General features: G+C 44.9%; 2 protein-coding genes across 5 annotated transcripts in view; both read left to right on the forward strand.

Moving 5' to 3' along the window:
• The window catches only part of ARRDC2 (arrestin domain containing 2), a 463,191-nt gene that overhangs the window by 84,411 nt on the left and 351,136 nt on the right, over positions 1–27,644 (forward strand). The gene's annotated exons all lie outside the window — the stretch shown is intronic.
• Positions 22,624–27,514, forward strand: PEX11G (peroxisomal biogenesis factor 11 gamma). 4 transcript variants are annotated; one of them, XR_010066955.1, is made up of 5 exons: positions 22,624–22,726; positions 24,193–24,384; positions 25,928–26,106; positions 26,294–26,432; positions 26,926–27,019. XR_010066955.1 is itself a non-coding variant. In XM_063290658.1 (5 exons), exons 1-5 carry the CDS (start codon positions 22,658–22,660, stop codon positions 27,137–27,139), a joined length of 708 nt encoding a protein of 235 aa, XP_063146728.1. In that variant the 5' UTR covers positions 22,624–22,657; the 3' UTR covers positions 27,140–27,514. The 4 variants fall into 4 exon arrangements, 2 of the variants coding, with proteins under 2 accessions (XP_063146728.1, XP_063146729.1); XR_010066954.1 differs by having other exon boundaries at positions 26,923–27,000; XM_063290658.1 differs by having other exon boundaries at positions 26,382–26,432; positions 26,923–27,514.

Genomic DNA, 27,644 nt, shown 5'->3' on the forward strand with positions numbered 1-27,644 from the left:
AGGGAAACACTAAAGAATGTTCAAACTATCGAACAGTGGCACTCATTTCACATGCCAGTAAGGTAATGCTCAAGATCCTGCAAGGTAGACTTCAGCAGTTCATGGAGCGAGAATTGCCAGATGTACAAGCTGGGTTTAGAAAAGGCAGAGGAACTAGAGACCAAATTGCCAATATCCGCTGGATAATGGAAAAAGCCAGGGAGTTTCAGAAAAACATCTATTTCTGTTTTATTGACTATTCTAAAGCCTTTGACTGTGTGGACCATAACAAATTGTGGCAAGTTCTTAGTGGTATGGGGATACCAAGTCATCTTGTATGCCTCCTGAAGAATCTGTATAACGACCAAGTAGCAACAGTAAGAACAGACCACGGAACAACGGACTGGTTTAAGATTGGGAAAGGAGTACGGCAGGGCTGTATACTCTCACCCTACCTATTCAACTTGTATGCAGAACACATCATGCGACAAGCTGGCCTTGAGGAATCCAAGGCTGGAGTTAAAATCGCTGGAAGAAACATTAACAATCTCAGATATGCAGATGATACCACTTTGATGGCTGAAAGTGAAGAGGAACTGAGGAGCCTTATGATGAAGGTGAAAGAAGAAAGTGCAAAAGCTGGTTTGCAGCTAAACCTCAAAAAAACCAAGATTATGGCAACCAGCTTGATTGATAACTGGCACATAGAGGGAGAAAATGTAGAAGCAGTGAAAGACTTTGTATTCCTAGGCGCAAAGATTACTGCAGATGCTGACTGCAGTCAGGAAATCAGAAGACGCTTAATCCTTGGAAGAAGAGCAATGACAAATCTCGATAAAATAGTTAAGAGCAGAGACATCACACTGACAACAAAGGCCCGCATAGTTAAAGCAATGGTGTTCCCTGTAGTAACATATGGCTGTGAGAGCTGGACCATAAGGAAGGCTGAGCGAAGGAAGATCGATGCTTTTGAACTGTGGTGTTGGAGGAAAATTCTGAGAGTGCCTTGGACTGCAAGAAGATCCAACCAGTCCATCCTCCAGGAAATAAAGCCAGACTGCTCACTTGAGGGAATGATATTAAAGGCAAAACTGAAATACTTTGGCCACATAATGAGAAGACAGGACACCCTGGAGAAGATGCTGATGCTAGGGAGAGTGGAAGGCAAAAGGAAGAGGGGCCGACCAAGGGCAAGATGGATGGATGATATTCTAGAGGTGACGGACTCATCCCTGGGGGAGCTGGGGGTGTTGACGACCGACAGGAAGCTCTGGCGTGGGCTGGTCCATGAAGTCACGAAGAGTCGGAAGCGACTGAACGAATAAACAACAACAACAACAACGGAGTTCACATACTATGCTAAACTTTATTATAGCTTGTATAAACTCAGCCAATGTTTGCGAACCAGGCAAATTTGTGAAAATGGAATAATACTTGAGTATAATATAAGACGCGGTGGCGCTGCGGGTTAAACCACTGAGCTGCTGAGCTTGCCGATCGGAAGGTCAGTGGTTCGAATCCGCGTGACGGGGTGAGCTCCCTTTGCTAGTCCCAGCTCTTGCCAACCTAGCAGTTCGAAAACATGCAAATGTGAGTAGATTAATAGGTACCGCTTCGGCAGGCAGGTAATGGCATTCTGTTTAGTCATGCCGGCCACATGACCACGGAAGTGTCTACGGACAAATGCTGGCTCTTCGGCTTTGAAATGAGCACTGCCCCCTAGAGTCAGACACGACTGGACTTAATGTCAAGGGGAACCTTTAGCTTTACCTATAATATAAGAGCTTTCAGGTCTAAGGAAAGGTCTCAAATGGAACTCAGATAACAGAAGTGTTCTTAATAAGTTGTTGATGTAGAGATAAGAATGGTTTGATTTATCTAACCAAAGTATAATTGAGCACAATATTAAGAGTATAGTGACATAATCCAAGAATATTGTTTGCTGAACCCTTGTCCAGTCTTGAACCTAAGCAGAAATGGATTGAAATATCAACTACAAGGGGGAATTGTTCCATTTGATCTTAGCACTCAGAAGCAATGAAGGGACTCTGATCTTCTCCAAGATAGTCTGAAAATTACGTAAGGGAAGAAGAGACATCAAAGTTGTTGAATATACAAATAATGGTATACACATTGATGGTGTATGTCCTTGTACTGATTGTCAATCCTTAATGAAAGCAACATTTCAATATGCTTAGGAACAGGGAAAAAAAACTTTGTTAAAGCAAAACAATCTTCAAAAGAGACTTCCTGGTATACTTAGAACTATTCATGATAGTTCAGATAATTAGGTATTTATTTGTTTAAATTTTGATGTTGCCTGACTTCTTCATGATTCTGGGTGGCTTACAAATTAAAAAGAAAAAATTACATATAAAAAGAACATGGCCAACCAGAACAAACACCCAATCTTAAATTAAACAAAACTAAACTAAGTAGAAGGGGCTACACCAGGGTTTCTCAACCAGGGTTCTGCAGAACCCTAGGGTTCCACAAAAGGTCACTAGAGATTCCTTGGGAGATCACAGTTTAAAAAATTATTTCAAATTTGGGCAACTTCACATTAAAGTGGTAAGTTTCGTTCTTTATTTTTAGTTTAGGAACACTGTGAATGCATATATACAGGCCTACACACGAAACGAATGTAATAATTTTGTAACTTCCAGCCTATATCTGAGCCTGAATGTGCAGGAGTTCCCTGAGGCCTGGAAAATATTTCAAGGGTTCCTCTAGGGTCAAAACACTGAGAAAGGCTGAGCTACACAATATACTTAACACAATGCTTGGGAGAACGAGCAGATTTTGAGTAATTTACAGAACATGATCATGGTGGGAGCCACATGAATCTCTAGGGCGGTATCATTCCAGAGTGCAGGCACTGTGCCTCTTGGGCCCTGCAAGAATACATCGTTTAATAGATAGGACCCAGAGGGCACCCATCCTGCATGATCACACTGGACCAGCGGAGATAAGTGCAGATAAGTGGTCCCTTAGGTATGGAGGCAGTATGCTAGTTACTGGCTTTTGGAGGGAGGGCACCTTCACGGCCTCATTAGACGCTCCAAAAGCCATCTGGCTGTTCACTGTGGGAAGCAGTATAAGGGAACAGACATGGCTTTGGTCTGATTAGGTATGGCTTTCCTTTGGTTTCTTTTCTCCCATACTGAACATGTATGAAGACAGGAGACATCCATGACCTGGATATTTTGAATAGTATGGCTCTACATGTCAAAATGCACCAAAGAACCTCTTAAGAGCACTAAATATTCCATGTGTAACAATATTCTGAAGGGACCTTCCCCAATCTGATTCCATGATCAAGAAGTCATCTAGTTTTGTCTGAGGAAAGCTCTGGCTTCCTTCCTTCCTTCCTTTATTCCAATTTCTATCACTGCCCATCTCCCCCTGAAAAGGGGGACTCTGGGCGGTTTACAAGGAAGCGGTTTATGCAGAGCAACAAATCAAGCTGTAACTGTAAACACCAGAAATCATAGCTTCTATATGCAAAACACACACTCAACCACTGAGCTGATTTCTGCTTTATTATAAGGTCACTTTTGTAAATAACTTGAGACACTGAAGCGACAAAAATATTAAAATAACAGGAAAGAAAACAAATAAGCAGATATCACCTCCCCATCTTTTCCCAGCGACAGTTGTAGCTGCAGCAATTCAAAAAGGCAAGACAACCCTCTGGCCAAGGGAATTTCTGTCCACTCTTGGCTCAGCATATTGCTGAAACTGGTCTAGGCTGGTGCAGACAAGCTGCTGCGCGGTCCCAGATATGCAAAGCCATCTCCCAAAGTACAGCCAAACTCTCAGAATGAGCAAACAAAACCGCTTGTTTCTTCCCCCAGCTGGATTTTTAAAAAAATGCAAGACTGGCTATTTTACCCCTTCCTTTCCTCTCTCTTCCAAAGTTCGTCACCAATACAGTTCTGTGTATCAAGGAATATGTTTGACCTTCTCATCCCTAGAAGGACAGGGTTGATTTTTTAAAAAATTATGTTTGGCACTTTTGAAGTCTTGGCTGTAGCTGGTTTTAAAAGGCAGCACACACTCGTACTCCAGCAGCCTCACCTCCCTAGGCACCCTTTAATATCCTTCAAAGTGGCAGCTAAACTCCGAACAAGCTCCTGCCAGAAATTTCTGGTTCCCACTGTGCAAGCTTCCCAGCAAGACTTAAGAAGGCAGTGGAATCTGCTCAACTATTTTGATTATGTCTCCAATCTAGCATTACCTGCCTGGTTCAATTCTACATGCCTTTACACAGGAGTCCCACAAATCAGTGAGATTGCTTCCAGGGAAAAATTCATGGGACTGTGGCCACATTTTTTTTTTAAAGTGATGCTCTGGAACTGGAGAGTGTCCCTTGGTTCACGCAGCTGTTTTTTTCTGGTTTATTACCTCTATTATCTTAAACATCATTTGAAGTGCATTTGCTTTCATTATATTCATTTACTTTTTCTTTTTTTTCCTTTTGGCAATAGCAACCTGTCTCTCAGTAAGACGTACTGTTACATTTCACTTGTAGTACTTTTCAAAATGCCATTTTTCCTTCTGGTTGTAGATGGCAATATAAACAATTAGTTCTTCCTTCTTTTGATCCTGACAGCAGCCATGAAAGATAGGGTAGGCAAAAGAGGGAAAGCCTGGCTGAATTCACATACCATGCCAAGCATGATTTGTTTAACATTCACAATTCACATACCAAGCTAGGCCAAGCAGAGCAAAGTCTGGCATCAGAGCTTCAGCGGTCTTCATTTTGCAGCCCTTGGTGTCCCCTCAGATCACATTTGCTGAAAACTGGGCCTACATTCCCATCACTTTCAGATTAGAAATGTATGAAAGCTGTACACCTAGAAAAAGGACTCTCACATTTAAGAAGTAGAACCCCTCCACTAAACTCCCCCAGTTCAAGTCCACTCACATTCATGATCTGGCTCCATCCGCTTTGTGATCCTTAGTCCCTCAAAAATTTGGCCATTTGACACCAAAATGTTATCCACACCTAAACTAAATCGTAGTTTGCAAATCACAATAGCTGGATTAAGGCAATAACCCAAATCTGAACAAACCACACTATGGCTTAGCAGAATGTTTGAACCCAATCACTGACTCCTCGCCAGCCCGAAAGTTTCATGGCTGAATGGCTAGTCCTAGGCCCAGAACATTTTAAATATACATTCTGAGTCCAAATAGCTAAATCACAAATTGGAAGACTAGTACAAATCATTAAAAATCTCTTATGAACTGTAAGCTTAATCACTTCTTTGAACTGAAACTATCATCAAGCCTCATGCTGCTTCTTCTGAATATTCCCTATATATGACTTCCTCTTTAAAAAAACGAGCAAAACAATAAAAAGCAAAACCCCATCTTGACAGAAACTTGGGCTTTTTAAAGGGCACAGAGAATTATCCACAAATTCAGAGTTATCTAATTTCATGTTCATTAATATTTTCTCATTCCCAACTTTGCTTGCTTTCTTTATCCAGTTTAGTCTTGAAAGGGCCGTGAAGTGAGATAATGCAGGCTATGTCCTAATTTTGTTCCCAAGATAGTAGCAATCGATCAGTCAAACTAGTTTCCTAATGTCCAAGCTGCATTCTGGTTTGCCCAAAAAAGGGAAAAGAGAGAGACAAGTGAATGACTAGCTGCTCCTGGCAGTGATCTTGTTATGTAAGAGACAGGAACACAGGACAGCCCTGGGATTCTTGAAAGAGTAGAGTAAAACCTCTGTTTTAGAAGTTTCTGCAAGAAGCAGAGGACACTAATACAAAGACCCAACTTACCTGATAAAGTAGATCTGGTAAGTACTAAGTACTGAGTCCCCCATCCTTAAGTTTTCAGCATGTGCATATTTTGTCTCCAATGATCTCGTGTATTGACTTCTAAGGACTATTTAATCTCTCAATGTACAGTAGGCATTCTATTAGAACAGATATAGTTCAGTAGTAGCAACAGTGTCAATTTTTTAGTCAATGCATATGCTGCTTCCCATCACAGAAACAAATATATTCTCATAGGTCAGCCTATAAACAGTATCAATTAAAATACCATTGTGCTTGCTTCATGACAATGTAAATATTTAATTCTTGGTTGTTCTAGCCCAGCAAAGCATAGTGCACTGTACTAATAGTCTCTGAGTAACAGCTGTTTCTAAAGACACTCCAGAAGCAGCAACAGCAAACTGCTTTTGTATCATTGCCACAAAAAGCACATACAAATCCATGGAATTGTCTTGATTCAAGCAACAATTTATTTTGACTATTTTTCTTGGGTTTTGATTATAAAACTGTTCGTTGACTCCAAGGCTGTTTTATGGCATTTTCCCATTCTTATTTGCATGTACAATGTACAATTGCTAGAGTACAATTTGCCGTGTTTTAATCTATTCTTTTCAAAGAAAAAAACAAGGTTGTTTGCATCTCTAGCAATTCTATCAAAGGAGGACTGAGCGATATGCAGGCATTTTCTGTCCTTCATATGCATGTAGGGGAGAGGCTTTAAGCCAGTGGTGAGGTATCTATTAGGTCTGAGGAAAAAAGTCAAGTTCAGTTTCCTCTGTTTACCAGAAAGCCTTGTAAGCTGGTGCTAGGCCATACTAAGTCAGCTAGCCCAATGATATCATTAAGAGACAACTTCACGTCTTTAGTTACTTATATGTGCATGAGAATCAAGAGACATGCAAACTCAGTGTGATATTTAGAACTGTGTGTGACTGCATGAGCAACTAAACTGTGAAAAACTGAAGGGCACGTGTACACGTTCACATCTTTAAAAGGAAAGGGTCTTCCTTCTCCCAAGAAGGCAGAATATACATAGTGTATTCACCAAGACAACAGGTATCAGATTTATGGACTTCCACTGTTAGAAAGAAAAGGCTGGAGTGTATAAATCGTCAAGAAGAGATTCAAGAACCAAGCATTATACTACACAGCCAGGACTTTGGAACAGAGTCTCTTCTCACTGAAGAAGTACACCCTAGATGAAAAAAAATCTTAAATAGGATGCTAAGAACTGATCAAAATGTCTGCCCCAGAGTTGCATTGACATGCTTTATCACCATAAACAGGTTTTTTGCCCTTTTGCTTCAACCTTTGAGTTTTATGAGACTGATACTACTGTACACTTGGGATGTGCACTTATTACATGGCAAGGAAATTATAAAATAAATGCAGCACAAAAAACAACTCTAGAAGTGCCAAAAAAAGCGCCTTGTTCTCCATGGTAAAATCTGTTTGGCTGGGATGAATAAAGCACCTACCATACCATAATAAAGCACAAGGTTTGTGATGAAAAGAACAACTAGTTGCTGCTCATTGCTCTTTCCGCACTCCAATTTTCCAAGTTTATTGCTTTATGGAGGAAGCATTTTTTTTTACAACCACAGACTTGCTCATTCTTTAAAAATAATACCTAAATAAGTATTGCTACATTCTTATCATAGGAAAAAACTGGTGGCATGTCTTTCTACTGCCCTCAGCTGGTACTTTAGGAGCATTTTCATTGCTTTCTGCTCATTTTGTTCACAAAACACAGAACAGAATTAGCCATCTGGTTGACTACTGTGAGACACAGAATGCTAGTTTAAGTAGGGTTTTGGCCTGGTCCAGCAGAGTTCTTACGATTTATACTTTTGGATCTTTTTTTTGCAACAACTTTTGGTCCTTCGTATGCTTACTGCTGGGAGCTGGGCAGCATTTAATAGATATTGTTGTTATCTGTTCTGTGCTAACCATATGGGTACCTAGCATTGTTGACTGTAAGGAGAGCCACTTCTCCTTCCTTATTGCCATGAAGTAGGCTTAGACAGGAACACTACTCCATACTCAGTAAGGTTCACATTTCATCTTCCTCCACCGGCTTCTTCATCCCCCAAAGCTGCTTGGCAGACGAAGGTTCGTCTGGGATGGCTGTACAGAAAGATGCCACTCAGAAGCCATCATGTTCAGAGCCCAAGTCACCCCGTGTTACCTGAGGTCAACCTGGCTTCAATGGAGTTACCAGTACAACTGGTGGGAAACTTAAATGCCCAATGGAGTTTGGATAGATCTATCACGCGTTTGGGGTAAGCCATTTTAATATGCAAACATATCTATACGCATATGTACAACTATGTTAGATACAGATTTATTGGTGGAGAAATCTCCAAATTTGTTTCAGCGGCAGCTTTCCCTACTCATTCCTTCACCTTTTCTTCCACAAATATTTTTTTATCCCCCCCTTCATAGTTTTTTTCCTTCTTTAATACATATTTTTCCCTTTTTCATTCCTGTCAGAATCAGGAATTCTCTCCCTCTTTTATACATCTGTCCTTTTCTTCTTCCTTAATATTTATTGCATCCCTTTTAACATTTTCTTCCTTCCAAACATTTTTTTCTGGTGCACTCATTCTTCCTCCCCTTTCTGAATCTTCCTGCAATGCAGATATATTCACAAACTCATTCCTTCCATCTTTTATTTTTCCATTTCCCACAAGATGTAATTTCCCTCTTCTTCCTTCATTTCCTTTTTTTATGCTGGAAACACATTTACAGAGCTGCTTCACCTTCCCATCATTTTTTCCTAAAGGAGAAATTAGTCTTTTGCACTATTTATTTTATTTTTATCCCGCCTTTATTATTTTTATAAATAACTCAAGGCGGCAAACATACCAACTACTCCTTCCTCCTCCTATTTTCCCCACAACAACCCTGTGAGGTGAGTTGGGCTGAGAGAGAGGGACTGGCCCAAGGTCTCCCAGCCGGCTTTCATGCCTAAGGCGGAACTAGAACTCACAGAGACCTTGTTTCTAGTACATTGCCTTAACCACTACACCAAACTGGCTCTTTTTCTTTCTTTGTATAAAGTGTATTGACCACCTTAATCCCAAATGTACAACCATGTAGTCTAAAGCAGCGGTCCCCAACCTTTCTGGCACCAGGGACTGGTTTCGTGGAAGACAATTTGTCCACAGAGCAGGGGGGTGGGGCGGGCGATGGTTTCAGGATGATTCAAGCACATTACATTTATTGTGCACTTTATTTCTATTATTATTACATTGTAATACATAATGAAATAATTATACAACTCACCATAATGCAGAATCAGAGGGAGCCCTGAGCTTATTTTCCTGCAACTAGACAATCCCATCTGGGGGTGATGGGAGACAGTGACAACCGAAGGGTGTTGCTTATGTCCAGTCTACTGCGTAATCTCGTTTTGGTTGCTGTCACTGCAGAAAACCCTGCTTCACAAAGATAGGATGTTGGAAATGGAAGCAGGCTTTTCAGTGCTTTTGTGGCAATCTCAGGACATTCCGCCTTGACTTTAAGCCAGAACGTATGGAGATTTGAAGTTGTCTCAAACATACTTTTAAGGCCACTGTCATTTGAAATCTCAAGCAGTTGATCCTCTTCTAGCACGGATAAAGTTGATTCACTTGGCTTATTCACAAATGGGTCACAGATGCATTCCTTCCCAGTTCGGGGGTCTTTTCTGATTGGGAAGTAATGCTCAAACTCTTTTGAAAGCTGAGATTAGGTGATCGTGCACCAGCTGGGAGAAAGAAGGCCCTGGCTCAGTCTCCTTCAAAATCTCTGCTAATGTTTGAAACATGTCAGAAATCCCAATGTTCACTCATCGCCCCCATAATTCCAGTTTGGCTTTGAATGCAGCCACTTTATCTGCCATCTTGAACACAGTTGTTGTTCTCCCCTGAAGTGACAGATTGAGTTCATTGAGCAGGTTGAATATGTCACACAAGTAAGCAAGTTTTGCCGCCCATTCTGTGTCATTGAAATGTGCTGCCAGTGGTGACTTTTTCTAAAAGAAATCTCTGGAGCGGCTCTCATAACTCAAAAACTCTGGCCAGTGATCTACCTTTAGAAAGCCATCTCACTTCTGTGTATAAGAGAAGACGTGTGTGCTCTGCGTCCATCTCCTCACAGAGCTGCGTGAACAGGCGTGAGTTAAGGGCATGTACTTTAATGTGGTTGATAATTTTAATCACATCCTGCAAAATGTTAAGTTCAGGTGATATTTTTTGGCTAGCCAGCATTTCTCTATGGATGACACAGTGCATAGACTCACATTCAGAAGCGACCTCCTTGACCCGAATAGTGAAACCAGAAAGCCGTCCAGTCATGGCAGCCGTTCCGTCCGTGCGTATACCGACACAAAATGACCAGTTCAGTTTTCCTGATACGTAATCATTCAAAGCTTCAGCAAAGGATCGTTACCTTGTCATGGTGCTGGAGCTTGAGCACCTCAGTGATGCCATGAGCTAAACCATGAAGGGCCACCCAAGACGGGAAGGTCATGACAGAGAGGTCAGACTAAATGCGATCCCTGGGGAAGGTAATGGCAACCCACCCCAGTATTCTTGCCGTGAAAACTAAATGGACCAGTACAACCAGAGATATGTCGGTATACCATCGGAAGATGAGACCCCCAGGTCGGAAGATGGTCAAAATGCTACTGGGGAGGAACAGAGGATGAGTTCAACTAGCCCCAGACGTGATGACGCAGCTAGCTCAAAGCCAAAAGGACGGCTAGCGGCCAACGGTGCTGGTGGTGAACGGCGAATCCGATGTTCTAAGGATCAACACACCATTGGAACCTGGAACGTAAGATCTATGAGCCAGGGCAAATTGGATGGGGTTATTGGTGAGATGTCAAGATTAAAGATAGACATTTTGGGCATCAGTGAACTGAAATGGACTGGAATGGGCCACTTCACATCAAATGACCACCAGATCTACTACTGTGGACAAGAGGACCACAGAAGAAATGGAGTAGCCTTCATAATTAATAGTCAAGTGGCTAAAGCAGTGCTTGGATACAATCCAAAAAACGATAGAATGATCTCAATTCGAATTCAGGGCAAGCCATCTAACATCACAGTGATCCAAATATACGCCCCAACCACAGATGCTGAAGAAGCTGAAGTAGAGCAGTTATGAGGATCTGCAGCACCTACTGGACAACACACCTAAAAGAGATGTTATTTTCATCACAGGAGACTGGAATGCTATGGTGGGCAGTCAAATGACACCTGGAATTACAGGTAAGCATGGCCTGGGAGAACAAAACGAAGCAGGACATAGGCTGATAGAATTTTGCCAAGACAACTCACTCTGCATAACAAACACTCTCTTCCAACAACCTAAGAGACGGCTTTATACATGGACTTCCCCAGATGGACAACACCGAAATCAGATTGACTACATCCTTTGCAGCCAAAGGTGGCGGACATCTGTACAGTCGGTAAAAACAAGGCCTGGAGCTGACTGTAGTTCAGATCACGAACTTCTTATTGCACAATTGAGGATCAGACTAAAGAGATTAGGGAAGACCCACAGGTCAGCTAGATATGAGATCACTAATATTCCTAAGGAATATGCAGTGGAGGTGAAGAATAGATTTAAGGGACTGGACTTAGTAGATAGAGTCCCGGAAGTGTCGCGTCGCGCGACCAGTCCTTCGCCCTTCGGTCTATGGGATTCCCTGGGGGGGAATGAGCCAACGATTCCCTCGCAAGGGTGAGGTCGAAAAAACAACGGTAGGTACAGGATTCTTTTGTGGTGAGAGACGCTACATCTCAGGAGGATGCTGGTGCTGCCTCTCGCGTGCCACGCCCCCACCTCCTTTTATTCAGCAGTTCTATCAGGGCGGGGGAGTGAGTACAAAGAGAATAGGGAAATACAAGTCATGCCCTTATAAGGGAATATACAGCATTCTGAGGCTACGTGAGAGACGTGCAATCTAGCTGTGCAGTAATGGAGTCAGGTTCGTCACATTTCTACCTTTTTTATTTAATTTTGTCCTCCCCCCAGAGGGTCTGAGTCGGGGAGCCAGGGACTCTTCAGTCCAAGGAGACCCATCCCAGCTTCCTCTTCCGGGGGGTAGTGTGACTGGGGGTCCTTGTCCATTTCCGATTCACTATCAGAGGACCATCCCAAGAGTGGTGTTTTCTCCATACCTACAGCAGTGACCAGGTGTTGAACAGCAATCTTTGTCTCGGATACCTCTGAGTCCAATGTATGAAGTCTCTGCTTTAAGAAGCGGAGAACGCGACCCAGCACACAGGGGCCTATGGTGCATACGAGAATCAGTAAAAGGAGGGGCCCCAACAGAGTGGACAGCAGTGTGGTTAGCCACGGAGAAATGCTAAACATATTTTGATACCATGACATGGATTGTTGGCGCTCCGATTCCCTTGTTTTTAAACGGGAATCTAGCTCTTTCATAGAGTCCAATACTACTCCTGAGTTGTCGGCATAAAAACAGCAGTCTTCCTTTAGAGCAACACACAGTCCCCCTTGTTTGAGGAACAGAAGGTCGAGACCCCTACGATTTTGCAAAACCACTTCGGATAGAGAGGTAAGGGAATCTTGTAGCGCCACAATAGATTGTTCGATGGCGCGAAGGTCAGTGTCAATGATAACGCTAAGGTGACGCAGGTTCTGATCATTGACAACAAGGGCTGACAAACCGGTGGCGGCTCCGGCCGCACCTAAGCCCAGTAGGACTGATAAAGTTACAGCAGTCACTACTTCGCGCTTAGCCTTGAGGGGGTAATGAGGGGGCTCTAGGATGGAGATAAGTTCGTCAGGGGAATAGATGGAGATTTTGGGGAGTAGGAGCACCTGAATACAAAAGGCGTTAGTTCGTAACAAGGTATCGCCATATACACATGCGGTGAGGCCAGAAGAACATGCCCAAACAGAGTTGTTCCCAGGGATGAAATATTGCCCTGTCAATCGGGCAGAAATATTACCAGAGGCAGTGTAGAGTACACCGTAGCCACCATGGCCGGTGTAACCGTTGATGTTCAAGCGATTTTTTGGAAGATAGAGGGCACAGTGATCATGAGAAGAATTAAGGCAATATTGAGTATAGTTAGCAGGAACACGGCCAAGGCAGCAGCCCTGCCCTATTATAGAGGTGATAGTCAGCGTGGTGTTTTGCCAGCGGCAGGAGGAGGCTGAGGTAGAATTTCGGATAGGGTCAGGAGAACCGACTGCTTCATAGAATGGTGGAGAGGAAGACAAGCAAAGCCAACATCGAGATGTGTTAGAAGCGGTGTGAACGAGGGAAAAGGAGGAGTTAAGAAGGGAGACAAGGGGGTTTATTTGTTTGTTGAGGGGTTTAAGAAAGGTGGAGTGAATGTCGTCGGCATTGGGCCCAACAGGTGGGGACTGAGGGAGAGTGACCTGTCGTTGAATGTAGAATATGTTGCCGTAATGAAACCCGGGCCATGTGCCATACATACGACCTCCCCATTTTACACCTGAGTCCCAGGCATTCCCCTGAGCTTTCCCTGCAGCAGTGAATTGTACAATAACCGGATTACATCTATTCCAACCCCCCTGTCCTGCCGCACCCTTTCTGGTCGCGGTGCACCTAATGTCCTCTCTCAACCGAGTGAGAGTGATGTAATCAGTCTTATATGGAGGGGTCCAGTCGATGTGGCCGGTGGAAACGCAGGACCAAGACTTGCAAAAATAATCTGCTAAGCCTCCGCAGTCGTGCACGTGATCAGGGCGGGTGTCATGTCCTGGGCACACGTACAGGGGATACCTTTTAACGATGGAGTGGCTGGGCTCTGGGGTGCCGTCCAGCCTCCTGTAGGCTGTCACTCCTAGAAGCATTTCTGCAAAGTCAAAATACAGGTTAGGGAAACAAGATGCAATTGGGCTATAACAGGAGGAGGTATTCAGGACCTGACCCAAGGCATCGCGGATTGTCCAGGTGATACTGTAAGGGCGATGCGATTCCTGGGCGTCGGATGCCAGCAGGCGTCGTCCCTGCCAACGGGCGGGCTCAGGAAGGGAGAGTTGAAACAAGGTGAGCGTAAGGCGAGATGAGGTGGCGAACCCCTTAATTAACTTTGTTATTTCACAGTGGTATTGTCCTAGATCGGTCAACTGTACGTTGGTGACAGCAAGGGTAGTTTGGCGGAAGTGATAAGTGATGGAGTAGGAATCGCCATCTTGGAGAAGGGTGTTGTTGCGGAACCAGCGCCAGAAGGTGCCTTTTCTTTTGATGGGAGAGCGTTGAAGACATTCCATGGCGTTGGATGCTGAGCTGCGGCCAATGGTGGCAGGGTAGCGTAAACGATGGGTTCGAATGAGAGAGGTTGTTTTAGGGTTCGTTGTGAGGGGAGCAGAGATGGAAGAGAGATAACAGAGAAGGAGGATCAAGGAGGTGCTTGTCAGGAGGCTGCCCATGATATGGCCGGATACAGCGAGCAGGAACCCAGAGCACTCGATCAGGAAGTTGCACAGCAGCGTAGCCTTTTCCCCAGGTGACGAGTTGCGCAGGGCCTTTCCACTCAGGGCTGGGCAGTTGCCTAAAATAAACAAGGGGACGGGAAGAGGGAACTACTGGCTTAGAGAAGTGTCGAGATGCGGCCGTAGCAGAGGGGGTACCGGTAAGATTAAGGAAATTTAAGGTAAACAAGGTGAGATTAAGGAGATTTTGTAACATCGGGAGGTTCGGGGGGCCTAAGGCCTTTTTCCCCGTTTGCCGATCAAGGGCATTCTTTAGAGTCTGGTTAGCCCTTTCCACAATAGCCTGACCTTGGCTGTTGAATGGTATACCGAATCTGTGGGTAATGGACCACTTACGGCAAAACTCAGCAAAGGGAGTGCTGACGTAAGCAGGGCCATTGTCAGTTTTCAAAGTTTTGGGACATCCCGATGTGACGAAAGTGCGAATACAATGATTGATTACGTTTTTCGTGGCTTCTCCTCTTTGCAAAGTTGCCAGGATGAATCCCGAATAAGTATCCACAGATACATGGATGTACTTCCAAGGTGCAAAGGAGGGATAATGAGTGACATCCATCTGCCATGTGTCACAAGCTTGGACACCCCTGGGATTAACACCCTCAGGGATGCACTTTGCCTGCAAACTGCAGGTTGGACATTGTTGAAGAATGGCGGTAGCTTCTTGATATGTAATGCCAAATTGGCGCACCAAGGCCTTTCTATTTTGGTGGAAATAAGCATGGCTGTCCCCTGCTAAAAGCTGCGGAGGAAGAGGGGAAGAGGCCATAATTTTGCAAGCCTCATCTGCCATGTGGTTGCCTTCGGACAGGAAACCGGGTAGCTGTTGGTGGCTTCTAATATGCGCTACAAACAAAGGGGATGTTCTGTCCTTCAGGAAAGTTTGAAGCTGCAAAAAAAGCGTCATGAGAGAGGGGGGGGTAACAGGGGAAATATATGCATCAAACATGGCCACAGCCATTTGAGTGACATACATACTATCTAATATAACATTCAAAGGCTGTTCTGGGAAAAGAGACAAGGCTAACAGAAAAGCGGCTAACTCAGCCTGTTGGGCGGATGCTTGTGGGGCTGTTAGGCGTTTTTGCCATTTGCGATTATTTTGCCATATGCAAGCCCCTATGGTTTTGGAGCCGTCTGTAAAAACAGTGAGGGCTTCCTTGAGTGGCTGCTGAACGAACGGCGAGGTTAGTGTGAAGGGTACTGTTCGCAACAGTTGCAATCGAGGATCAGGGGGAAGATGGCATGACACCTGGCCACACCAGTCCTCCAAGGCATCCTGCAATGCAGTGGAGTTTTGTAGGAGGGGTTCCCATTGAGTAACCTTAAGGGGAATGTACAGGGTGGAAACATCCAGTCCCATTAGGGCTCTAATCCTCTTCCGGCCTTTCTCAACAAGAGAGGCCATTTGTGCTGCTCTGGTGATGATGGATGTCTTAGGTGTGTGTGGCAAGTGTAGCCATTCTAAAATATGTAGATGTTTTTTATCAGACGTTTGGACAATGATGGCAGTCAGTAATTGATGTGTTGAAAGAATGGCAAGAGAGGGTGGTTTGTCAGTGAGCGCACGGTCCACCCATTGGGTCGTAAGGGCGGCATTAACCTGTTGTAGGGCATGCAATTGTTGTTCTGTAAGGTACACCTTGTCAGCTGGATTTGTCAAACCCACTAACGCTTGGAATAAAGGTGATAACATGGGTGTAGTTAAAGCGAGGTATGCGCGGGCCCAGTTAATGACCCCCAGACATTGTTGTAATTGGACCAAAGTGGTCGGCTGGGGAAGCGTGAGCATAGGTAGAAGTGGGGCAGCCGTGGAGGCTAAAACTTTGTGGCCTAGATATTGCATTGGGTAACGAGACTGGACCTTTTCTGGTGCAACGTGTAACCCTGCCGTTGCTAGGGTGGCTAAAAGAGTAGGAAAAGTTTTTTGAACTGTCCCTTTCGGGCCCTCAGCAGCGACTAAAATGTCATCCATATAATGATACACAAGAAAATGCGGAAATTGGGATCTATAGGGTTGCAATGCTTTATCAACAAAAAATTGGCACATTGTGGGTGAGTTCAACATGCCTTGTGGGAGGACCTTCCACTGGTACCGAGCAGTAGGCTTTGAATTGTTGAGCTCCGGTACCGTAAATGCAAAAATAATTCTGTCCTTTTGTGCCAAAGGTATGGAAAAAAAACAATCCTTGAGGTCTATTACAATGAGGTCGTGCCCTTCCGGAATCAAGTTGGGGTTGGGAAGTCCACACTGCAGAGGTCCCATGGGCTGAAGGATGGTGTTGATAGCCCTAAGATCCTGTAGGAGGCACCATTTGCCAGACTTCTTTTTGATGACAAATACCGGAGTATTGTATGGGCTGGTGGAGGTTTCGATATGGCCTTCAATTAACTGCTGCTGGACCAGGATATGTAAGGCGTCCAGTTTCTCTTTGGTGAGTGGCCATTGATCAACCCATACCGGCACAGAGGTTTTGAGAGAGAGAGAGAGAGACCCTAAAGGGTCCTGCAAAGCCATTAGGGAAGTTGAATAAAAGCGTGGAACTGTGAAAGCAAGTCACGGCCCCATAGGTTGCAGTGCAAAGGCAGGATATAAGGCTTTAGATAAGCTGTGATATTAGAATGAGCAGTCGCAGCAGAAAGCCAATGAGAGCTGACCTTAGCGGCCTGTGCTCCGCCTACTCCTTGCACTGAGGAGGCTTCGGCGAGAGGCCAGGAGGAGGGCCATTCAGCGGAACGAATGACAGAGACGTCGGCGCCGGTGTCAATCAAGCCTTCGAAAGAGCGACCATTTAGCGTGACAAGGAGGGTGGGTTTAGAGGTTTGGACTGGTTGCTGCAAGGCAAACAATGATGGCGTATCAGGAGAAGGGAGAAGTATGAGCGTGGCGACAACTGTTCCTTTATCTAAGGAAAAGCACCTATCTCCCACTCCTGCCAGAGCAATTCGTGTCAGATCTGACGAGTCATACAAGTAGGGAGCAGCAACCATTCCCTCAAGCGTGAGCGAGGAGTTGGGAATGAGCAAAGCAGGGGTAAGAGGAGGAAGGGGTTTATTCAGCGTGACAACGAGAGGAAGGGAAAGGACAGCCCCCGGATCGTCATACAAAAGATCCTCTGCCAACTCCACAGGGAAGCTGGTGATGGGTAATTCAGCCTTTGGGGCGGGGTTAGCTGACAACCCCCGATCTAGTTTCCCGAAGGCTGGTGAAGGGAGGAGTTGTTGCGACATTGCGAGGCCCAATGGTAGCCTTTGCAGCACCTGGGACAAGGAGTTTTAGGTTTGGAAGGGGGGGGCGGCCCCCTTTGAGTGGAAGGGGGCACACCACCTCCCCCGGGTGCACGGCATTGATTCTTAAAGTGGCCCGGCTTCCCACAATTGAAGCAATTTCCATGACGAGTGACTGCGAGGGCTTCCGGGGAATGGAGCTGAGGGGAGGGGTTAGTAGAAGGCAGCGAGGTGGTAATGGCGGCAGCGAGAGCGCTCACTTTGTGAGAGGTGGTACCAACGATTCTGCAAAGTTGCAGGAAGTCTGCAAGTTTTACACCCGGTTGATTGACTGCGGGTTGCAGAATGGTCTGGCAGTCATGATTAGCGTTAGAGAAAGCAAGTTTCATTAGCAGCTCTTGTTTAGCCGTGGCATTATCAATTTGTCGGTCTAAAGCAATCTGAAGGCGACTTATGAAGGAAGCGTATGGTTCATTTGGTTCTTGCATAATTTTCAGAAACGTTTGGGTGGATTGAGAGTCGGAATCATCCACTCTTTTAAGAGCATTCATGGCGCACATGTGAATGATAGCAAAACTACGACGGGGGGAGTTCTGTTGCTGGACTAAGGTTGCGAATTGTCCCTTTCCTAATAATTGATCTGCGGTCACCCCTGCGGGAAGACCTCTTCTAATTTCTACTTCCACCCCTTTGTCGTATTCAGATTGCCACACAACGTATTGCGCCGGGGTCATAAGCATAGAAAAAAGCATTTTCCAATCATACAATAACATAACAGTGTTAGCAGTAACTAAAGAGTCTAAAACTCCCCTAGTAAAAGGAGAGTGCAAGCCGTAGGTGGTTACAGCATCTTTGATTTGTTTCAAAACCTTAAGTTCAATATTGTTATACAAATTTCCTCCCGCCGCCCCTAGGCCGATGGTCATGGGAAAGGCAGAGGGACTCTCCATTTCCAATGAGAGGGGGGAGGAGAGGAGTTCAGTGATGGCGCCTCCGAGGGGGTGGTGTTGAGGGGAGTCGGGCGTTGGAGCTGAAGGGGGAGAAGGAACGGCTGGGTATGGAGGGGGTGGTGGTGAGACAGCATCGAGATGGGCGGCAAGAGGGGGTGGGAGTTTTGGGTCGGGAGGAGAAGGGCAAGTCTCCGGGGAAGACGGGGGAGGGTAAAGAGTGTTGATGGCCGCCATGACAGCCTTCCAGGCAGTCAGAATAGGCACGGGTGCTCGTGGGGTATCATGAAAATATTTTCCTATCCTTTCCCAAGTGGATGCTTTGAGCGACCCCTCTGAAGGATAGACAGGGCAGTGTCTCTCCATGTACAGTAGGAGTTGAGTCACCGATTTTTTTGAAATGGGAAAGATGGTCGTACCGTTAGCCTTTTGACAAGAGTTAGCCTTCTTCACTAAATCATAAAGTTCGTCCCTATGAACTGACGAAACTTTGGAGAGTGGGGAGCCCATTACTTACGATTGCAGAGCCTTTTCCAGGTGCGTAGTAACGAGAGTGAAGGCAGTGCACCTCTAGACAGAGATCACACCGTGAGACCGAAGGGATCCCGGACGAGCCCCCAGTTGTCGCGTCGCGCGACCAGTCCTTCGCCCTTCGGTCTATGGGATTCCCTGGGGGGGAATGAGCCAACGATTCCCTCGCAAGGGTGAGGTCGAAAAAACAACGGTAGGTACAGGATTCTTTTGTGGTGAGAGACGCTACATCTCAGGAGGATGCTGGTGCTGCCTCTCGCGTGCCACGCCCCCACCTCCTTTTATTCAGCAGTTCTATCAGGGCGGGGGAGTGAGTACAAAGAGAATAGGGAAATACAAGTCATGCCCTTATAAGGGAATATACAGCATTCTGAGGCTACGTGAGAGACGTGCAATCTAGCTGTGCAGTAATGGAGTCAGGTTCGTCACACGGAAGAACTCTGGACAGAAGTTTGCAACATTGTTCAGGAGGCGGCAACAAAATACATCCCAAAGAAAGAGAAAACCAAGAAGGCAAAATGGCTGTCTGCTGAGACACTAGAAGTAAGAACAGACCACGGAACAACGGACTGGTTTAAGATTGGGAAAGGAGTACGGCAGGGCTGTATACTCTCACCCTACCTGTTCAACTTGTACGCAGAACACATCATGCGACATGCTGGGCTTGAGGAATCCAAGGCTGGAGTTAAAATCGCTGGAAGAAACATTAACAATCTCAGATATGCAGATGATACCACTTTGATGGCTGAAAGCGAAGAGGAACTGAGGAGCCTTATGATGAAGGTGAAAGAAGAAAGTGCAAAAGCTGGCTTGCAGCTAAATCTCAAAACAACCAAGATTATGGCAACCAGCTTGATTGATAACTGGCAAATAGAGGGAGAAAATGTAGAAGCAGTCAAAGACTTTGTATTTCTAGGTGCGAAGATTACTGCAGATGCTGACTGCAGTCAGGAAATCAGAAGACGCTTAATCCTTGGGAGAAGAGCAATGACAAATCTCGATAAAATAGTTAAGAGCAGAGACATCACACTGACAACAAAGGTCCGCATAGTTAAAGCAATGGTGTTCCCTGTAGTAACATATGGCTGTGAGAGCTGGACCATAAGGAAGGCTGAGAGAAGGAAGATAGATGCTTTGGAGTTGTGGTGTTGGAGGAAAATTCTGAGAGTGCCTTGGACTGCAAGAAGATCAAACCAGTCCATCCTCCAGGAAATAAAGCCAGACTGCTCACTTGAGGGAATGATATTAAAGACAAAACTGAAATACTTTGGCCACATAACGAGAAGACAGGACACCCTGGAGAAGATGCTGATGCTAGGGAGAGTGGAGGGCAAAAGGAAGAGGGGCCGACCAAGGGCAAGGTGGATGGATGATATTCTAGAGGTGATGGACCCGTTCCTGGGGGAGCTGGGGGTGTTGACGACCGACAGGAAGCTCTGGCGTGGGCTGGTCCATGAAGTCACGAAGAGTCAGAAGCGACTAAACGAATAAACTACAACAAATCATTCAAAGACTTGAATAGTTCTGCAGCTGTGGTGTTGGTTGGCAACAAAAGTGCATGTAACATATCCTCATGTACATCCTCCTGAAAAATATATCGCACAAAAACAAGCATTGTTGCCTTGTTGTCAACATCGGTAGACTCGTCAACCTGGATTGCATACCATGGTGACTCATTAATCCTCTCTAACCATTGTGCCTCAATATCCTCTGCTATTTGATCAATTCATCTAGTTATGGTGCTAGACGAAAGAGGAACACGTGCCACCTTTTGAACTGCAGCCTCTCCTAAAAGTTCAGAGCAAATGTCTTTAGCAGCAGGCAGGATCAACTGTTCACCAATAGTAAAAGGCTTCTTAGCTTCAGCAATGCGGTTAGCCACTAAGAATGATGCTCTCAGTGCAGACACATTTGATGAAGTGATGGCCTTCAATAATTGCTTCTATTGTTCATGTTCACGTTTTTTTCTTTCGAAAAACTCCAAAGGCTTGTCTTTTAATGCAGGGTGCTTGGTGTCCATGTGGCAAAGTTATTAATACCGTGTGATACAAGTTCAGTGGTTAGTTGCTGGTTGGCACATGGCAGGCTTGGCACGAAACTCAGGATGGTGGTAAGCAGGCTAATGGCTTGGCAAGGTTGCGCTGGCGAAGGCAAGGCTTGGTAGATTTTGCACTGGATCCAAGCAAGGCTTGGCAAGATTCACTCTGGCAAAAACAAGACTTGGCAGGATTCGCGCTGGGTACAACAAGGCTTGGCAAGATTCACTTGGGCAACCACAAGACTTGGCAAGATTCGCACTGGGTACAACAAGGCTTGACACAGAGTACTTGTGTGCTTGCCAGCAGGGTTAAAGAGCAGAGTCCTTTCCAGAAAGCCAGCAAAGTCAAAGCAGACCCAGCCACAGAATTCCTTGGATTCACAAGGCACACGTCAGGCACTAGGAATGGCAGGGAAACCAGCAGGTTCAGGCAGGGAGCTCCAGCCTGGTAACCCTTGGAGTCTTCGGCAGCAGCACGGCAGCAATGGAGGCAGCGGTGGAGAGTGGAGGAGGCGTAGGAAGGTAGGACTTGGTGGAGGATGGGTCAGCAGGGCAGGGCTTGAAGCGGCTGAGGGCAGCGAAGGCGCAGGAAGGCAGGCTTGTCTGGTGGTCCAGCTGTGCAAGGCTTGGAAGGTCTTCCCAGTTCTGGATCCCAAGAGGCGAGGTCTGGAAGCTGAGCCTGAAGAACGGTTGTCCCCGACAACACCTTCCTCTTTTTCCCAACCGTTTATTCTTTTTTCTTCGCGCCGTTTGGAGATAGCAGCCCATGGGCTTGCTTTCTTTTTGGGCTCTTTCTGTCAAGCTGGGCTCTGTTGCAACTTTTCTGCCCTTGCTGCAGAGCTCAGCACTTTCAGACTCTAATGCTGCCGCTGACAGGAGGCGAAGCTCAGGCGGTAATGCCCTGATGGGGAGTGGCTGTAAATACAGATGAAGCTTCGCTCACCTCCTGCTGCGCGGCCGGGTTCCTAACAGGCCACAGACCGGTACCGGTCCGCAGCCTGGGGGTTGGGGACCCCTGGTCTAAAGCACGTAATACTCTTATTATCCCTTCCCTCTTCCTATTTTCATTTACTTTGTATGCAGGGAATTTTGTCTTCCTCCTTAATTTGCTCTTCACCTTCCTTTTTGTCCCATTGACCATAGCTTGCTTTTTCTGTACTTTTCCCTTTTTATTTCAGTTATGCATACACACACACCACACATAAGAGAGCCACTTTGGTGTTAGGCACTGGCTAGGGAAACTGGGAGACCGTGCGTTCCAGTCCCGCCTTAGGCATAAAGGCACCTTGGGCCGGTCACCCCGTCTCAGCCCTGAGGAGGAGGTAATGGGAAACCGCTTCTGAAAAATGTGGCCGAGAAAACGGCAAGGACTTGTCCCAGCAGACACCAGGAGTCAAGACTGACTCGAAGGTACAAAAATACACTCAGCCTTTTTCTTTTTATAACTACCTTCGTTCCTTTCCCAACCACATAACGCAACTTACCTCCGCTCCCTTCTGAAAATACCCCTTCTCCCGCACCTTCCTCAGTCTCAACAACAGCAAATCTCCCGCCAACGGCTCGCGCGCTGCTTCCTGGGACTTGTAGTTCTCCCTCTCCCGACTCGCCTCCAGATGACGCCATCGGACGACAGAGGCCAACCCGGAAGTGTTGCTATGGCGGTGGTGCCTCCCTTCAGTGACCTAGTCTCCGTGTTGGAAACCTACCGGGGCAGAGACCGAGTGGTGAGAGGAGGATGGAGGAGCGGGTGCTCAGCTCGGCGCGGGTGGGGCGGGAGAGGATTTGACTGAACAGGGTGCTGGGTCCCTTCTGTTCGTTCGGACTCCCCTCGGAGTGCCCAGGGACTTATGCAGAGCAAACCAGAGGATGCCTTAGCCATGGGAAGCAAAAGGAGCGCGGTTGCCCCAGGGATGTTCCCAAATCCATAACAGGGTACTACGCTTAATTTTGCCCTCCCCGCATGTGGGACTTCAGTTCTCAGCATCCACCGCCGGTGTGGCCATGGGATTTGTAATCCAACACAACTAGGAAGCGCAGGTTGGAACTAATCAAAACTCCACCGAACAGTAGAGCTGAGTTTGGGCATCTACCAGCTCCTCTGTGTTCCCTTACCCCATCCATCCTTCCTCAAGCTGGTGCTCTCCCTGTGTGTTGAATTGTAAATCCCATAATCTTCGACCAGCAGGGCCATATGGATTATGGGCCACCGGATCTGATGGACACCAGATAGAGAAAGGCTGAATTGTGACTCCAGGATCTTGAAGAACTGGAAAGCCTACACGTTGTTTTATAATTTTGGTTGCTCCGAGAGAGAGAGAGATACTCAGAAGGAAGAAGGGAGGACAGCATGTTTCAGATGACAGTCTTAGTGGTTGCTGCAGTGTATGCTTATCTCTAAAGAAAAGATCCAATTTTAAAAAATAAAGAAAGCTATAAATAATATATGTTTCTCATGACATGACATTTAAAATTTGTATGTGCAGGTAAAATGGACATTCAGAAAAAATGTAGCACACAAAACAAGTATAAAGCATGCAATTTGAGAATAAATTAAAAGGCACTAACAACTAATTACATATCTAGCAATTTTATTTTTTATTTACTAAGGTTTATACAGTATGCTGCCTAGTCTTCCAATTCTAATTTATATAGATACCTAAGAGATCCCTCCCCACTACTGATGGTAATTTTGAGGCTATAAGGATATCATATTGGAGAGCCCCCCAAAGGATCTTTCCCAGAGCCCCTCAAATCTAGCATAATCCCCTGTTCTCCAAGTTATAATTAAATCCTCCACATACATAAAATAATAGATTTTACTTTTACCGTATCATTACCGAATTTTTACTAAAATTTAGTATGCTAAAAACTGAAATACACTTGGGGTATTTTTTTCTATTATTTATGACACTTAAATAAAACAATGAATTTAAAAAAAAATAAATTGGAGTGGGGAGGGAAAAGCTAGCTTATCTTTGAAATGTATCAGCCTTCTCAGTTTAAAGACATTTGTGAAGTATTTGCCAATAGTAAAAGGATATGAAAAAATGCAGGCTACAGTTCATCTTCTGACTTCGTCTTGCTCTCCAAACTTATCAGAACTTTGATTTTGTGGGGCTACATGACTTTTTAAGAAAAATATAATTCGCAAATGGTACTAATGTTTTTATACAATAAATCTTCCCATAAGATGCGCACCATCTCTTATGGCTGCCAGCTGGCTGGAGGGATTTTGGTGACCAGAAGACAACCTGGGGAGGCATCGCTTGGCCAAAGCCTTCTGGCTGTCTCAGCACAACTGAGCCACTGCCGAACAGTTCTACGCCTTTTTGATGACCTAGCCATGCTTTCCTATAGCTGCCAGTATGGACTGGGGAACAAGGTAAAAACATCCCAGAAAGTGGACACTGTTCCACAAAGTTGAAAGCTTTGAATGTTAATGGCTATCTGCAAAAAAGTCAAATCTTACCCTAGGCCAGGGTCTCCTAGTGCAGGCAAGATACTAGAATAAAAATACAAGCAACAAATAAGCAAAAACCATGCCTGGATCTACATCTATGAATGGCTAAAAAGGTTTAAAGAAATGTGCCTCTGAATATATCGTTGAAGAACTGAAAACAAAAATCTAGCAGATGTAACTTTCCCTATCACAGTACTTGAACCTGTGTTTGTTGTAGCATTTTCTGCCTGATGTGCAGATGTTCAAAATATCAGACCCATCCAGAGTACATATAGGTCTTATAAAATATGCAAATTTAAGTTTTGAAGCTTGTAGTTTGTGAACTGTTGTCTTCCTAAAATAGAGCTGTGTTGTCTAGATGAAATCACATATCCACTCAGGACAAAGGATGCTCATTACGGGCCTTCCCCACTGACTCTCCTGTTGCCTGCAGCTGTTGTTATCCATCCACCATTTCATGGAAGTACAGGGATATGTGAGACCTGCAAAGCATTTCCATTGCAAGGACCTTGCTACAAGCTGAAAGGAACAGTGGAGAACAGCATAACTTAATCCAAGTGAATCCAACCACCTCTCAATTTAGTAACACATCTAGCAGTCTTCTATTTCATATTCTAGGCTGTAGAGTTTCCTGTGTTCATGATTTAGGCTTTGTATGAAATACTGAATGAAATAGGCTACTTGAGATGATTAAAAACCTTGGGGGTGAAGGGAAAATTTTTCGGGTAGAAAAAAGGTGCAGTTTGAAGTCAATGCTCTACTTAAATGTTCAGACAATGTTATCAAAAACAGAACTTCATTTAATCCCCTATGATCTGGTGGACAACAGGCAATTTCTATCTTGAAGAAGCAGGAATTTTCTGACAGGAATAAAAACAGCCCTATTTTTAGCCCAACACACTGAGCACCAATAAACCAAGAGGATAGTTACCTCTAAGGCAACAGGATTACTTATTTACATGAAAGGGGAAGGAGAATGAGAGCACTGATTAGTAATAATACTTCGACTTTGCATGAGGGATTAGTATGGGGAACAAACTTTGTCCCGGGGCCACAGCCAGCATTTGCCTGCAACAAAATGGGAAGCTGGCTCTTAATTAGCCTATTTATTTCCTCTGACTGGCAGCTGCAGTGGCCTCTTCTGCTACCTGGCATTTTAATTGACAATGTCAAAGACTGGAGATCTTCTGCACATAAAGCGTTTCATAACCATGTTTATAGGCCATTCTCAAAGTACAGTCCTTTTGCCCAGAAGCTCCATCTTACAATATTTTGCATTTATTGTAATACCTAACACTGATCAAATCTCAGGTCTGATACGGCTCCTTCGGGATGCTCGTGTACCACTGATCTCTCATTTAAATGCCAAAGGGCAATGGATGAGTCTTCAGATCAGAGGAAGATGAAAGGAGAGGATGGAGCTGAGAAATCAACACTTAAAAGCTTGCCTGATATCCTGTTGCAGGAGGAGGATGGGGCAGTGCGCTGGCTTTCCATCTTCAGCAATGTAGCTGACCAGCTTTATTACCCCTGTGAGCATATGGCCTGGGCTGCTGATGCTGAAATTATTCATGCCCACTCAAATAGGTGGTGGACACTCAGTACAACTCTATGGGGCTTTTCTCTGCTGCTGGGAACTGCACGGTAAGGAGCAAAGGGGGAGGGAGGGAGGGAGAAGGGAAAGACAGCCTGGATTCTAGATCTAGAAGTACTTGGATTAATTGGGACTCAGTTTAGCCTTTCCCCAAGTTTGATTCTGACTGAGAAAGTTTCTTAAGGCATTCCTCTTTCCACATAATTGCTGTATCAAGAATGTTCTCTATTATCACAGGATTCAAGCAATATTAGGGAGAGGGAACTCTTCTTGCTCAAGAAATGTGGACTGCGGCTAAAATTTTGTCTTTACGTCCCCGTTCCAGATCTCTCAGAATTTTATTACTCTTAAGAAGAAAGCAGCATACAGAATCCAGGTATGACTCCTTGCATTACAAGCATTTGTTCTCCCCAGCTAACAGGGATAAGCACTATTTGGCATGTGGGCACACATCTGAGCATTTTCCAGAAATGTTGAAGTTAATCCAGAAGGCTAAGGCAAATTGTTGCCTTGTTCTTTGCCAATTTCCTTTTCTTTTGTACTGGCTCCCCAAAACTTAATAAATAAAGTAAACCATATTTTGGGATTACATAGGTGTCCTTTTATAATAGCAAATCAATAGTCCAGTTAGGCCATATTTATTATGCTGTTTGGGACAAAAGTAGAATTTTAGCTCCTGGGGGTTCCAGTAGGAAGCACTATCCCCACATGAGGATGTCTTCTTGACCGCGTCAGCTGTCGCCAAGAGTAAAAACAGTGGCCTAATTTCAGGACAAAAATAAACAATTAAATTTCTTCCTCCAATGTTGATAGCAATAAATAAGCTCAGTAAACATATTTTCTCCTCCATGTCTTGTTTGCCTCAGCAGGGACTTCTTTCAGAAAGCAAAGGCTGAAATGCACATGGAAGCCTTGACCATCATCAGAAACCTGGCTGACCTGGCCAATGCCATCCATTGGTTGCCCTCAGGAGTTCTGTGGGCTGGAAAATTTTCTCCATGGTTTGTGGGCCTCATGGGAAGCATTTCTTCCTTCATTGGGATCTATCTACACTATGAAAGGGGCAGGTGTGCAACGGTTTGAACAGCAACTTCACAGCATCATATGGGGAAAAGGGCTACCACAGAAATTCATAAATTGTTATATAATCTCTCTTGAAATGGGCAGAGTAACTCCTATTATGGTGGAGGCTGGATCAGTTTTAGGTGCTTCTATTTAAAAAATGGTGCTGTTTTTATATAAATCATAGGCACTTTCTTGGAGGATCCATTTGTGAGAGTTTACAGAGTTTAGTTGACCTGCTTCACTCTGTAATTCCTCAAGGAGCAGGTAGCTGCCGTGCCTAGTTAAATAATTTGGCTACCTTTTTTTTATGTGAAAAAGAATAGTCTGGCTGTGTGTACAGCATTCTAATGTGAAACAATCAGAGTTGATAATAAAAGATACAATTCTACAATTTTCCTTAGCTGATTGGCTCTGATGATATAGCCTTGAACAGTTGTCTTTTCACTTAATGTTTATTTGGAGAATGAAATCCTATTTACTCACAGCTACATTAAGCTTCAGAGACCCATTTTGGTGTAGCGGT

Source organism: Candoia aspera, chromosome 1 (genome assembly GCF_035149785.1).
Source record: "Candoia aspera isolate rCanAsp1 chromosome 1, rCanAsp1.hap2, whole genome shotgun sequence".
NCBI lineage: Eukaryota > Metazoa > Chordata > Lepidosauria > Squamata > Boidae > Candoia > Candoia aspera.

What these genes read in the sequence shown, in the direction of transcription:
- PEX11G (XM_063290658.1), top strand. Translation starts at nt 22,658, where the DNA reads ATGGCGGTGGTGCCTCCCTTCAGTGACCTAGTCTCCGTGTTGGAAACC. An exon ending in ACCGGGGCAGAGACCGAGTG is followed by an intron (nt 22,727 to 24,192) that starts GTGAGAGGAGGA and finishes TCTTCCCATAAG; the next exon opens with ATGCGCACCATCTCTTATGG. An exon ending in AAGCAGCATACAGAATCCAG is followed by an intron (nt 26,433 to 26,922) that starts GTATGACTCCTT and finishes TGTTTGCCTCAG; the next exon opens with CAGGGACTTCTTTCAGAAAG.